The sequence below is a fragment of the Branchiostoma lanceolatum genome, chromosome 14, assembly GCF_035083965.1.
Source record: "Branchiostoma lanceolatum isolate klBraLanc5 chromosome 14, klBraLanc5.hap2, whole genome shotgun sequence".
Lineage (NCBI taxonomy): Eukaryota > Metazoa > Chordata > Leptocardii > Amphioxiformes > Branchiostomatidae > Branchiostoma > Branchiostoma lanceolatum.
The window spans coordinates 869,406-885,032 of record NC_089735.1 but is presented as its reverse complement, the minus strand read 5'-3'; the positions used below and the strand labels follow the sequence as shown (position 1 = coordinate 885,032).

The window sequence follows — 15,627 nt, the reverse complement described above, 5'->3', positions numbered from 1 at the left end:
GCGGGAGATATCAGGGTTTAACTTTAAGTACAGGGGCAAACCAGGGTAACGTTTCAAATGCAGAATATACAACGGTGTGCAGTGTTCGTTAAGAAACACTTACAAGCCTGTTGTACTGGGAAAAATAAAGGAGTAAAGTGTTATTACAGAAACGAAGTAGCGTTTGATGGGGGGGGGGGGGCAAACCGGTGTAACGTAAGAGAAGTATTATGGGATCAATGAAGAACCAAAGACAACGGAGTAAAATATTACTGGAGGAGTAACTTCACTGTAAATTCTATTTGTAACCGTCCTATAAACGTCAAGCATAATACGCCAAAAGACGTCATTATGTTTTTAAGCGTACAAGAAGGTATCATAAACTTAGAAGCATATCTGGTTAGATATGGATCATAATAAAACGGAACAAATTGCAGATACAGCAATTGATATATATATACCTAAACTAAAAGACAGCCTTTCATTCATGTCTGCTTTGCGAGATGCAGTTTAGGATCTGAGGGTTAAGTTAATCTGCTCCATAACATCATACTCAGCTTTAATTTTTCATCTATATTCCGTCTTCTGCGGCGCGGAGAATGAATAGCCTGGCTGATGCTTCATGTTGATACGAACTCGGATTGGCAGAATAATTGCTTTCCGCCTTATGCTTATCTCAGGTGGTTAACATCGTTTGGAAGAGTTCGGAACAGACAGGCAACCGTCCACTCGAGGGATGATTGCCACTGACGTCAGAGGAGTTATGGCCACCTAAGTCTTGATAGACATCATACAATAAAAGATCAAGCTGATGCTAGAAAACCTTCAAAGACAATTAAAGCCCACGACCGTAGAATGATGTTGACCTGTTCAGCTGTTGTGATATGTTAAACAAATTCACACCATTCATTCGCTCACACCCAGTCCCGTTAGTCCGACAGCTCGTATCCCTTTCCTGCGTTGTTTTCGCGGTGACGTTCTACTCACGGTACCCCGAACTTGACATTGTGTTCTTATGCTGCGGTATTGTTACGACAACGAGCTTCAAATGCCGTGAAACGGGAAATACTCATTTCCACTCTTACCGCGAAATCCGCACAAAGATAGATAAATTTAAACTACAGATATACTATACATACAGTTCCAAGCTAATTGTGTTGTATGCCCCCCTCCTAGATAAATTTACACTATAGTTATACTATACATATATCCAAGCTGACTGTACGTGTGCGTGTTGTCTGCCCCCCTTCTAAATACATTTGCACTATAGATGTACCATACATATTCCCAAGCTAACCGGCGTGTTCTCTGCCCCCCTCCCACAGAAAGCGGCGGGCGCAGCCAGGCCACCGGTCTACAGAGCCCGCTGTCTATCATCGTGGCGGTGATCGTGGTGGTGGTGGTGGTCGGGCTTATCATCCTGGGCGTGCTCGTCTGGTGGAGGAACAAGCGGAAAGTCAACAAGGAGAGGTGCGTTTGTTTTCTTGTTTGTTTTTTGTTTTTTTGTTTCCTCGATACAAAGCTTAAGGTTACTCAAACCACAGGCTAAGTAAGAACAACCGTCAGTGGGCCGCAAAATCAGCTTGGCTGCCTGGCGCTCCACTATGTATTGTCTTGTTTTTAATAAAGAATAAAGAATAAAACCGTCAGACGTTAAGACAGCATCAGCTGTCTTTCCACCATGACTGAACAGTTCAAGTGCGTTTGTTTGTTTGTTTGTTTGTTTGTTTGTTTGTTTGTTTGTTTGTTTGCTTGCTTGCTCAAAACAAGTTACTCAAGCAACTGGGTAAGTTTATTTAGCGGTCAGACGTTTCAGACAGAATCATAATCAGATAATTGCCTCTTCCCCTTTGATCTACAAAGCACCAATCAGCTAACAGGCACATTCCCATTGACTCACAGCAGACCAATCAGCTTACAGGCACATTGCCTTTGACTCACAGCGCACCAATCAGCTAACAGGCACATTCCCATTGACTCACAGCAGACCAATCAGCTTACAGGCACATTCCCTTTGATCCACAGCGCACCAATCAACACGGCGGAAAAGGGCGTGAACGGCAAGGCGGCCATCAGCAAACCGCCAATGATCAACGACGGCCCCACCGACCGGGAGATACAACGCATGACGCATGCGCCGCCCCCCTACGACCACGAACCTCGATACAGTTCGGGCTCCCTCAGCAGATACGACAGAACCCTGCAAGGCAGTCCCTACAGCCCCACCGGGATATACCATGTAAGTATGAGTCCCTGCATTCTTAGAAACACACGCACGTGTCCCATGAATATCTTCATCAGGTGGGCGAATAATTTGAAAGTAAAGCTCTTTCCCCGTTTAAGACCGCAAAGCGAGAAGTATCAGTGTTCATTACGCGCTACTGAAGGCAGTTGGAAGATTGCCAAAACTCTGACAGACAATAAGTTGGTTAGTCGGTAGTGAGACAGGAGCTTTACTTTCAAAAGTATGACAAATATGTTTTACGAAAAAAAATTGACATCAATGGAGCACAATTCTTAAAAAGCAACGGTTTTTTTTCTTAACCTAAAGATATAAATGGTTGCAATCGAAATTTTTAGGATAATAATTCGTTTCTTTGGCTCTGTCCGGTGGCCTGGTGAACGCTTAGCCTCTCTTTGGTAGCGGCCCAGCAATGAGCCTTCGTGCCATGGTGAGCACATGGGTGAATATGCTCCTCCTGAAAAATGCTGTAGCCTTATACTACTACACATGCCATACTCACATACGGCAGCAGCAAGCGTGCATACATTATCACATAGACAACAGCAGCAGCACTTTCAGAACCATTGACATACACTGCTACTCAGTGGTGCGGATCGGTCCGGCCGGACCGGTTCCGGACTTGTAAAACGTTTAGGTTCAAGTCCAAAAAAACCTAAACGTCTGGAAACAAGTCCGGACTTGAAAAAAAAATTCTCTCACTCATACACTCCTTTTTGTTTTAAACCATCTTAAACCTTCCTTGAATCGTGAAATTTGCACTAGAAAAATATGAAAACATTGCTGTTTTTGTGTTTATAACTGAACTTTTGTGTTAATTACTGACTGTATATAATTCCGTATATATAGTTTTCAAATTACATGTAAAATATCTGCCAATATGCAATTTTACATGTAACACGAAAAAATATTCCAAAATTATTGTTCAGGCCCGGACTTTCAAGTCCGGACCTGAACCTAAACCTCTGGACTCGAGTCCGAACCTAAACCTAAACTCGGGTTTAGATCCACACCACTACTGAGTGCTACTACTGCCAACCAGTCTCGGGCAGAATAGAACATGGTTCCTCCGCCCTAATATACTACGGAAGGCACTTCAATAGAGGAAAAAAAACTGTCTGTGAATGTGGAATAACAGTTGTAGCTATGAACAAACAAAGGTGACCGACAGGAAACGCAGACAATGATAACTTCTCTTGTAAAAAGTGAATCCTTAGAATTCTAGAACTATCCTGGAGTTGATCAGTTCTTGGCAAATTCTCGACGGCGTCGAAACTACGTCAGCATCCAAGCAGAATTTCTTGAGTTTTCCGTTTTACAGCCAAATTGATGACATGGAAAATCACTCTTTTGTGAATTTGCTGAGTTGATACAAGATCAAGAAACGCAAATTGTCAGACAGGACAGTCCTGCCGCACAATAACGGGTCCCAAAATGCCCACAACAATTGCTGAGGAATAGGTTCTTTCTATATATATCCGATAATGCAGCAGTTATGTGAATCTATCGCCGTTGCAACAGTGGGTGTTCCTTTAAAGAATTGCTGGGTTGGTAGGGATTCATTTTCTTAGGACTTCACGGCACGCAGTCGTCAGAAATTGATAGTTTCGCGGCGGGAGACAATATAAATTTGGCATCCAAGAATTTCCATAAACAATTTTAGAGCAGTAGGTTTATCATCTGGTAGTGCAAAACTAATGCGAAAGTAGGTGTGCTTCTACACCCTTCTTGATTTATACACTATAATTCACTTTTGGACAAACAAGGACGACGTGGCACTGCACTCAAGTTTTCATACCGTATTTTAACAGTGCCACGTACAGAGAACAACTTTCCCATTTTTGCACCTGGGTGAAGTGAGGAAAGTTGTGTAAAGTGCCTTTCCCAAAGGCACAACATCGGTGACGTCAGGCCTATGGGAAGCGAACCAGAGACCGTTGGGTTCTGCCCTTACGCTTCACTACCCACAGTACACTGTATAGTGATCTGTAACTGTAACTGTCATGAGAGACTTGGAGGAACTGGGCTTCACTTGGGAAGGAGTGAGAAGGCAGGCACTGGACAGAAGTGCGTGGAAAGCAGTGGTGGCCCGCATCGTCGATAGATGATGATGCTGTATAGTGATCTCAAATGAATCGGTTCACAGCGGGGGAGAATATTAGTTTGACAGTAGAGGGTTCTTTCTTATCTACAGCATTTTTAAGGAGAGGTTTATAAACTAATGGTGCAAAAGTTATATAAAAGTAGGTGTACTTCTTCAGCATTCCCGACTTCCCGGGAAGCGCTTTGCGCTGTGCAGTCATCAGAAATGAATCGGTCCACAGCGGGAAACGATATGAGTTTGGCAGAACTATTTCGTATCGGGGGAAGAGAACGACATGCATCATCAGAACGCCCGACTGGTTCGGAGGATGACTCCACGGGATTGCCAACATCTTCTCATTTCTCTACAATATTGTGAATCCGGAACGACTGACGGATGTGAATCTTGCACGCATCTCGTGGGAAATAATTGGGCGAATATCGCTTCCAACAACCGTGATTGTTGCAAAAGTGGACCGATCATGCTTCATTGCAGCTGGAGTTTATGAAAAATAGTTTATTTGTGATAGATCACTGCTCATTCTTTTGATAACTTCACGTCCACCCTCTGCAAACGCCTGAGCTTTCTTCTGTTCATTCATAAATCGCGTCAAGGGGGCGGTTTGAGGTAAGGTTTGACGAAACAAAGCTTTGCAGCAGTGCCGAAGCCGGAAGGCGGAGTTTCACACCGCGGTTCGGATGTCAGGCGGATTTCCTGGGATTTTCTCTGTAGTAAACCTTCCAGCCATATTTATGATAGCGCCAACACATCAAGGAAAAGTTCCCTTTTCATCGGCGTTAAAAGCGGCGTATCCGTTCGGTGGGCTGAAATGTACGACCGTTCTGCTCATTGCGCATGCGCCCGGGACAGGCTCCGTTGTAAGGGATTGCTGGATGATGAGTATGTAGCAAAGCACATCCGGGGACCCTCGGTGCCAGGAACGCAGCATGGAACGTTAACAGCAGCTCCTAGGCAACAAGTGCCACACTTATCATCACCGCGCGACAGCACATTACCACAGACACATCATACTTATCATACTTTTGGATTCAGAAAAAAAAATGACTTTGAAAAAAAGAAGATTGACTTGATTGCTGCTTCCAGCACTAAGGTCTTTAGAACCCGCATTTCTTCACAGCTTGAGGTTTTGGATGTTTCCAGAGTGAGAGCATGATGCTATAAAGAAAACTAGCAATGCCAAAGGTCGTATTTCGGTTCTACTAAATGGCGACCATTGTATGGGCGCGTTCTCTCCTCCAGAATATATTTCTGGTCGTCTTGATATAAGGACATCTGGGGAGTGGAAGATACTACAAGCAGAGCAAAGCCGGTCGCATTCTGCAGAACGAAAACTTGTAATCTTGCCATATTACACAAGTGTCAACCGGGATTACAATGAGTGAAACGGACTCATGACAGGATAAGCCCTGTACTGTGCGTGTGATTCTACGGTAAGCCGGAGGGGTCAGTCTGGACCACACAACTGTCACAACCTTCCCGCGTGGGTGTTACAATCCGGCGTCACTCTGACCAGATATCTCATTTTGTAGCACTTCAACAGTTATAGTCCAGGAGGAGATTCTCAAAAGAGGCCTAGAAATTGACAAACGTAGCACGCCCTTTATATATTTAGTCCACTATCATAGAATGATAGCTTGATGCCCCTTGATCATTTCAAGGTATGTTGTTCTATGGTCCAGGTTTCGTTCTACCAAGATGATGTTTGTAACGTTTTATCATAAATAACAATTATAGACAATTACTACACTATTCACGTCATCAAATGACCACACTTCCCTATTTTCTGTCGAAAAGTAAGCAAATCTGAAAACTGCACAGACTAGAAACACCGATGGCGATGATCATCTGACCATGATCAATTCGCAACTCAGGCCATTCCTTATTAGCCCCCCCCCCCCCCCATCTTCCCGAAGACTGCTGCAGCATAGCCGGTTAAAGGTGCTTGTAGGGTGAAACTCCGGTAGAGCTCGGTGTGCGTCTCGCACTCTTTCCGCCCGACTTTAGTCGTAAAGTCCTAACCATTTTCCGGCCTGTCGTAAAGTCCTAACCACTTTCCGGCCTGAATGACGTAGGTTGGGGCTGACCTGTCGGACTCGGACGACTCCAGCTTTGTGTACGAGAGGGAGGCGCAGCCCACACGTGTTAGATCCGCACAGATTCGCCATGTGAGTATAAAACCACCTAACACCAGAAAAGCCCAAAAAAGGACAAGAAATGGTCATGCCTTTAAGTACCAGAGTTATAAACCAAGGATTGGTGTGTTCAAAAATTCGTATTTCCGGAGAACCATAGTAGAATGGAACTCGTTGCCATCAGATGCTGTAGGAACACCTTCACTAAATAGCTTCAAAGAACGATTGCAGTCAGATGTGCAAATGTTAGGTGTGACAGGCCGTACAGTGTAATATAACCAGCTGCTGCCGCGCCGCGTGCCTGCGAAGCTGGTGTGTTACGCCGAAGGGCGGCTATACCGGCTATACAGATACAGATACGGAACACCGAGGTGGTCCGAGACATTAGTGAATGTGTCCTTCAATGCTTCAAGACTCGTCCCCATCGCTAACTTTTAAAAACGTAAGAAAACTTGGCGGCTGTGAACCGCTGATTGGTCACTGAGCTGGATCGTTATATTGAGTTTCTATCTTAGCATTCATTATAGTGACTATTGCTCACAACAGCATGTTATAGAAAACGGTAGCGTGAAACCGTCATTGGGTGATTACATACTATCAGATGTAGCCACCAGCTTCTGGGAGTGATTTCATCGGGTGAATTACTGAACAACAAAGTTTCCAAAGAAGAAGTACCTAGCCGACGTTTTGGCGGCCGTCTGTTACATTCCTCAAGGCAATACCTGGTCAGGTTTGGGGCCGATCTCTTCACATTGCAGCAGCGACACCTACCTGCAGTACAAAGTGGAGCCGGTTAGTTTTGCCCCGAGCAAAATGACGGTTACTGGCACGTCGGCTATGCATTTTATCTTCGTTGGGTGTAAAGAACTTGTACTATCGGTGGCTTATCATATTACATCAAAACATTTGCCATACCTTAGTCCCCCATAACTGTCGTAAAATATCAGGGAATTTGGATGAGGACACCCCTAATGTATTTGATAACACTTCTTCAATATCGTCTGATGATAGAAACTCTCACTCCTTGAAGTTTTGTTGATAAGATTGTAACATCTTCGTCTTTGGGGGCCAGCGAAATGGCAGGAAACTCGAGATAAGACAACATTTTATCAGAGAGACGACATTCAAACAAAGAAGGCAGATGCTTTTCAGTCGACATTCATAGCTTGAGGGTTTCTTAGAACTCGTCTGCCCTTCCCCGAAGAAAATGAAGTGAAGGCTTAAGTAGCTCACAAAAGTTGTTGAGACTTCAGAAGCGATGGGATGGAGAACGGCGAGTTTGATGTGAACTCGCAGACAGGAGCATCAATAAAACCGCGCACAGAGGGCTTTGCAGCCCCTCCAAACTCACGCCGGTTATTTCAGAGCTGGATCAGACGCATTCCCCTCGGGTGGAGATGATGGAAGACCTGATGACGTGGGGCAGGATGAGTGCTGGAGAGAGCCGCGCGTCAGACGGCTGTGCCCCACTGTGGTTAAACCTGTTGGCAGCCGTCTGTCTTTAGCTAACGCCCCAGAATCAATAAACAAAAAACGTGCCAGATCTCACAAGTCGGGAATGGAACACTCATGCCTCCTCCCTCACAGTCTGAAACATATAATCGTCGTGGAATTTAAGGTTATTTTCTTCTTAAAGTCTGCGTCAAAAATAAGAAAATTCAGCTCGGCCGACGTGTTGGCAAGCTTCAAATGTGCATTTTCGGCCGAAGTACGGCCGACGTCCTGTCGATTACGCGGGCTTCGGGCGATTTTTAGAAATCAAACTTGATCCAAATATTGACCTTTTACCAGGTTAGTCGATTCTGACTTCGTCCATGTCCAAAAGATGGTACCATCTTATGGGGGATTTTTAGTTTATAGTGTTCGACGGACGTCACCCGAGATTTTCATTTGAAAATACGGTCGACGCTCGGGCGATTTTGAAATTCGGCGAGCTTCGGGCGATCTACAAACTCGGCCGACGCTTGCATGAATTGTGACGCCGGCTTAACGGCGCCCTGTGGAACTCATTGTCAATGATGTCTTACACGAAAGCTGTTTGATGCCTGACGCCGGTGAATTCCTCAATCCGCCCTGTCAGTTACAGAGTCTACCTGACTTGTCTCTGCGGGGCCTAGTGGAATTCGAACGACATGAGCGTTCAAAAAGAACTCCGCGGAAAGTATCAAAAATGCTATCCTTCATCCCGGAGCAAATTGTGTTCATACCCAGCAGGCGTGCAACAGAATTGACAAACTCTTCGTAAGAACGTCCCCACCTTGCCCAGCGGGTGCCTAACTACTTGTATACACGGTTGACTGGTGCGCAGTGGAGTTTCAGTCGGCTCATCCGTTACATAAACCCTCTGACAATCGGAGACAGATATCCTCTAATCGCACTACACTATGACGACGTCAACAAATGATGCAACATACAGGAATGAAGGATGCTCTGGTAAAACCGAGTTGATTCTGTTTCCAACTCAACAAACTGCAATCCAAATGCAAGGCCGCCTGCATGGCAGGCATCAGGACGACTGGTGACTTCAGTAACGGGTCAGAGGTCCCAGGAAGTCGGTACTGTCCCCCCGCCTCAATGGCTTGTCTATTGTTCGAATGCACATATAGGTGTATAACGGTTTCGAAATACTAAGTTCAAATCAGGAAACATCAACAGGAGCGTCCGAAACCTCTTGGTATCCCAAGTTTTTAGCATGTTTGTGGTCACGTGACTATCACGTAATCGCTGCCCACCATACTGGATGATTAAAGCCGGAGTTGATATTCAGCTCTTAGTCGATATGCTGAGAAGAACCCGTCGCAATCCTAAACAAATGCTCTGGGCATCTGGTCCGAGTCCGATCTTACCGGCATGTCTGCGAACTAATCATTCCTCCGTAACCTGACCGACCCCACCCCATCGATCCCGGGCGGGACCAATTTCAATAGGACCCCGCCAAAGCGCGGTCAGCGCGGACGGAAGACCACACACGCCCCGTCAAATTGAACATTCTGCCGCAAACATGTTTATCTATCGACGGAGCAATCTCAGGCAATTTGGGATGATTTGGGGGCTGATCTAAATGGACAAACGCTGGGTACAATGAGGACTTTACAACGCTTTTTTTTGGTTAGTGGAGCATGAGAGAGTGTACCTTTTGAATTGCATGTCTGTAATGTGATATTCATGTGACTGTAATCAATCCAAAAGTTTGAATTTAACGCCCAGGTTTCACCACCCAGTATGGCTGTAGAGCTGACGTAAGAGTCATGTGAATGTAAACAAACTGAAAGTATGGATGCCTCTAGAGTCTAGAGGTAAGATCTCCAACAAGCCAACAACAGGTTCTGATGGAATCGACTAGTGATTTTACAAGATGTATTCAAAGTTTAAGCAAGCATGTTTTGTTTTTTACTTGTACCTGAAATCAATGTAGGCATCTGTCTCTAGAGGGATTGCCAGAGAACAATGATCAATTCGAGTCCAAGCTAGGAAGATAGTCTGGGACTAGCGGAGTAATTACACGAAAGCATTACATCATTATGGCGCTAGGGACCTCCAACAATGGCGTAACTAATTGAACACTTTGAGGTTAAATTGAGAAATTTATCATGTTCCATCGGCACAAGAGAGGAGGCGAGAGGAATCCTCGATCGTCACTGACCTGCAGTTTTCCAATGCAGTGACAGGGGGAGCTGTAGTTTGGAAACAATGACTGTATCCCCTCCCATTCAGCTGGACACTGCACAAAAACATCAAACCTCGCAAAAGCCCAAATACACATTCAGCATAAACTATCTACATACTACATATTACCATAGAAACTTGCCAAACAAACATTCAGTATACACTAGTTGCACGCATACTCCCACTCAAACTTCATGAAAGCACATGTTCGCTACATCTATAGCTTGTAGAGAAACTTATTTTCTGCGAGGCCTGGTTGTAGGAATAAGCACGGGCCATCCTGGGCTCGAGAGGCCACGAAGATGCTGCGGACGCACGGCTCGGTCCCAGAGTACCGTATCACTCATTTCTACTAACTCACTCAGACCACCTTTTATGGTGTCTGTATGTGACGTCACACTTAGACCTGCTTTTTGAGGTGTCTGCAAGTGACGTCACAGTCGCCATACTTGTTGGTTCAGCATTTGGGAGTGAGAGCCATACGTAGCATGTGCATGACGTCATAAGGACGTAACAGTAATTACACATACACCGTAAAGTTTACCTGATAACTTCCATGTTTAACCATCCATGGCGGACAGTAATTACGTCATAATCACGTGGGTGCACCCACCTATTCCTTTCTCTCCAGCCTCCCCATCTCAGCTGACTTACCTTGATCTCTGTTCATGACTTTGCTCTAGAAAATATTGTATCATTTTCTCATCTACTGTGTCTCTCAGAGACTTCCTGTGCGATGTTCTAATCCGGCTCTGTAGTTGTACTAAACTACTTCATGCTTTGCCATGTGGGGAGGAATTCTAACATGCTCTCCTGCGTTACTCACTTCAACTTTCGGCCTCGCCCCTCTCGCACTGGGAGGTCCACGTGCTGTCATTCCGCGGCCACTGTTGCAACACGAGTGCCACGTGATATCACGTGACAACCACATTAGAACACATGAGAGCACATTAGAATCACGTGAAAGTCATCAGGTTGTCACGTGGCAGTCACGTGGCAATGACGCTGTGGTCAGGTGACAGAGCATGAGAACCGCATCCAAGTGCGAGGAGTGAGGTCGCTGCTGTCAGTGGTGCAGACAGAACTGTCATACTCGCAATGGAAGCTATTTCTACGTGTTTCAGCTTAAGATGAAAACAAAATAGGTTGCCTGGAGTCACGCCATCAATCGGTCAAAATTGTCAGGAAGGGATTTGTCATTCGAACCTAAATAAGGCTATAGCAGATCTTGATACGGCTCAAGAAGGCTGCTTTTTTGTTAACACACAATTTAGCTATCATCAAAGCCACCTTACGCACTGAATGACGTCAACAGCAAAAAGGTGCTAGCACATAACGTCACATCCTCTATGCTTGATATTGATTGGTGAAATCATAAAGAGTAAGATCGATAAATCTGCATGCGAAAAATTCCGTACCTGTAATTCTATCCGCCAATTCAAATTACCATGGCAACCGCCTGGCTTATAAACCACCCAACATGGTGGGCAATGCTTACGTCATGTCACGTGAGCGCAACCCCGGCCACATTTGGACCAGTTCTGTGTGCACCACTGTCGAGTTCTCTACCTTTACCTTTTCCTGTTCTTCGCCCCGCATGTCCCGCTGTGCAGCAGGGATGGGTGTGAAGGAGGGGCCCGGGCCGCCAGCAGAAGGGCTCCTCGAGGCCGAAAGGTCCTGTGCTCTCCTTCTGGCCTTTCCGCTACGCATTTCTCCTCTCGAGCAAACGTTTCTCTTTCAAGCATGTCTGCAGAAATACAGTCAAACCTGTGCTAGTGACCACTTCTGCCTTTCTCCTCTCGTGGAAACGTTTCTGTTTCAAGCATGTGTGCAAAAATACAGTCAAACGTGTGCTGGTGACCACCTCTGCATAAAAAATACCCTGCTATTGATATGCAGTCAAATAGGTGTACTAGTGACCACCTCTGCATAGGGACCACTAGGTCACTGTGGCTACAGTCAAACCTGTACTAGTGACCATCTCTATATAAGAACCACCTGGCAGTTGCGGTACAAACCTGACTATAGTGACTGTCATCTGCATGACAACCATTGGCCACTGTGGCTTCAGTCAAACCTGTACTAGTAAGTACTTCTGCATGAGTACCATCTGGTAATTATGGTCCTTTTTTGCATTCCCTTAGATTATTTTCGCCCTTTGCCCAGCCATTAGTGATTTCTGTGACCATTTTCGTCAAGTGGTCCCCTTAGACAGGTTTGACTGTGTCCCTCTGTAAGTAGAAGCTTCTGAGTGGTCCCCTTAGACAGGTTTGACTGTGTCCCTCTGTCAGTAGAAGCTTCTGAGTGGTCCCCTTAGACAGGTTTGACTGTGTCCCTCTGTCAGTAGAAGCGTCTGGTGTTACGTACCCCAACCCTCTTCCTTCTCAACCCTATACAAACCCTTATGCCCCCCCCCCCCCAAGATAGCTGTTCAGGGACAGACCGTTGCTGCTCTTGGGGGATGGGAAAGTGCTGACGTCTTTAAGTAATGCTTGACAGTTTTAACAACCATTCTACTAATTTTCTCCCCTTCAGAGCCATTGAGAAACCTTTTATTTGTAATGCGCATGCGTTAATCTGGATGTGTTCATATTTGTAATTTGATCCGTTCGTTAGTGTAAATGTGCATGTAGGTGCATGTGACATCGGTTTTAAGATCCGTTAGTTTGTGTAAACGTGCATGCTGGTGTCGCACGACACCACAGCACACATATCTTGCATAAATGTTATTAATTCATTTGTCTGTTTCTTATATAGTACATCTTTAACAATTGTTTAAACCTTTACTTGGCATGTAATGCATATGTGTGAGATAATGTAGTTGCTCTGTGATAAGAATGAACATAAAGTTGCTAATCTGTTCTATTATGTTTCTAGTAAAAAGACGATATTGTTTATAATGATGCTGCTGGGAGAATATAATTTCTTTTACATTTTTATCCATCTTTCTCTTTGTACTTTTTGCTTTGAAAAGTCTTTAATTCCTTTCTTGACTGTATCTCAAACTCTCATTGTGTTATTGAATTAGTTTTATTCCCTCTGAGACATTGTATCTTCTTATGCTATATTAATGTAGATTTTCATATTTGATATGTAGAAGGTGTGCAGAATTTCATAATTCTAGTGCATTTCCAAATTCTGAGCATCCTCGCTGGCTTCCTATCCTATTCCCTCTCCTCTCCCTTACAGTTAATTAACCTCCCCGTCACGAAATGATCATGCATCATTTCCTTATTTTCACGTAATCATCACGTGAACAACACGTGTTTTCTTCTCGCATATTCTTTACTCTTCAAGCATATGTTGTGGTGCAAGACCGTACCGGTTTTTTCTCTAATAGCCTGGCTTCTTTAACACCTCCTGATTGTTTGAATAATGTTAGGGGCTATTAGAAAAACCTGGTTGTACCAAAACGTTGCGATCTTACACCACAATATCTGCTTGGAGATTCCAATGCGGATACACGGAGAAGATGATCATGCATCATTTCGTCAGTGTGATGATCACGTGAAATAAACGTGCACATTTCGTCAGTGTCATGTGGTGATCACGTGAAATAAACGTGCACATTTCGTCAGTGTCATGTGGTGATCACGTGAAATAAACGTGCACATTTCGTCAGTGTCATGTGGTGATCACGTGAAATAAACGTGCACATTTCGTCAGTGCCATGTGATGATCACGTGAAATAAACGTGCACATTTTTCCCGCCCTTTTCTCTTCTCCAGAGCGGATACACGGACGACAAGTTCTTCGGGACGGACCTGGACGTGGACCTGTCCGCCCGCTCCGGGGGCTCGCGGAGACCGTACTACGGCACGTCCGACACCAGCTTCGTATAACATCCGCCCCCCTCCCCCTTCTGCCCCCCTCCCCCCTCTGCTACAGGCAGAACAATTTTGTACGTAGGTCTGCTTTTGTCGTATCTATCGTGATGCATAGCTGTCAATCAATCAGTCATTTCGTTAAGCACGTCATTTCCATTTTGTGACAACACCATCGAGCAGCCGGCGTCTTCTCGCAGTTTTCGCGCCATCAAATTCGAAGCCGTTTATCTGAAACAACAGGGACAACATTGTACTTACTCTCCACAGAAAACAACACACTGTACGCATATTTCATCAGAATTTCTCTACAACCGATTCCTTGCTTTTTAAACCGCGTGAGCTGCACCTCATTTCCATGACTACTCCGCATTGATTGACAGCTGTTCCGCACGATGATGACGGAGCATAGTTGCTCTCCCCTTTGTGTATGCGACCCTCTGCTATGAATTAGACACTTATTGTATTCTCCTAAAAGAAGAAATTTTGTATTCACTCTGCCGGTATATCTGCTGCAAAATGTGCTTACCTCTCTACGGTTGTGGGGAGACTTTTATACGTCCTGTACATGTGAGTGTGATGGTGTATAGGCGACGGTGGATATGTAGAGTTTACGGGTAGGCAATACTAGTTTTTAGACTTAGGAATCGACGGCCATTTTTGGCTACCAAAGTCTCGCGAGACTTGTGATAAGAGGACTCGCGAGACTTGTATGTTAAGGTCTCGCGAGACTTTTGAGAAGAGACTACCTTACAGGTCAATGGTGAAACTTCGTGTCATGCGGTGCTGTGACAGTTGTGAGCTTTCTCTCGCGCCAGAAATTCAGATGTTAGAGGAAAAATTATAGATATATACATACATATATATCAAAGAAAGCCTTCAACAATAGAACAACTTTTTATCCGCTCAAAGTTTTGAGAGGCATCCGTGTTGGACTTGCTGTACCACACTTGACATGTGCGCATCCAAAAATTCACAACGTTCACAAAATTGGTGACGATTACGATTTAACCAAAATTAGTGACGATTACGATTTAACCATAATTTTTTCAAATGATATTTAGAAAGTCTACGGATGTTTTTCAGGAAAAAATAGACCTTGATTTACGCCAAACATAATTACTGGATAAAATTTTGAACCTTGATTTACCTGTCATTAACTTACGACATCATTTTATTGTCCAAAGGTGGGCTCATTGTGAATCGCAGTCGTAGTGAAAGACGTATCAATTCACAGATGCAACATAAATTTCGCCCCATGTACTATACTCGCGCCTTAATCAACGTTGTGGAAGGACTTCATGCACGTAACTGAAGCGTTTGATGTGTCTAAGATTTCAGTGAGCAGCGAAACGTTTTCCATCGCATATGGAACGCCAAACCTTAACCCCGCAAAGATTGTCCACTAGCGTCATCATTTGATGTCTTTGGAACTTAACCAAATATAGAGCTCAATTGAGGTGAAGCATGGCAACTGAGCAATCGCTCCTCCAGACCGCTGAGTCAAACACTCCCTGCGCGCGCCGGCGGAGATATGCCCAGCGGTGCGCATGCGCGGAGATATGCCCAGTGGTGCGCACGGCTGGATGGCCTTTCCACCGCAGTGAACATTCCAGGAACGCGTGAGAGTGAAAGTGCTGGAACAGAAGCGCGTGAAGTGAAAGTGGATCACCGTTCGAT

The 15,627-nt window shown here is 44.9% G+C and overlaps 1 protein-coding gene across 3 annotated transcripts in view; it reads left to right on the top strand.

Annotated features, from left to right (window-relative positions):
- The window catches only part of LOC136448141 (kin of IRRE-like protein 3), a 75,770-nt gene extending 60,355 nt beyond the window's left edge, over positions 1-15,415 (top strand). Inside the window, exons 13-16 of one of the 3 annotated variants that reach the window (XM_066447303.1) lie at positions 1,305-1,449; positions 2,005-2,218; positions 6,398-6,490; positions 13,852-15,415. In XM_066447303.1, coding sequence (XP_066303400.1) covers positions 1,305-1,449; positions 2,005-2,218; positions 6,398-6,490; positions 13,852-13,965 — 566 coding nt within the window. In that variant the 3' untranslated portion in view covers positions 13,966-15,415. Of the gene's footprint in view, positions 1-1,304; positions 1,450-2,004; positions 2,219-6,397; positions 6,491-11,736; positions 11,798-13,851 lie in introns of all 3 variants that reach the window. The other 2 variants (XM_066447305.1, XM_066447304.1) reach the window with 2 other exon arrangements.
- The last annotated feature ends 212 nt before the right edge of the window (positions 15,416-15,627 follow it).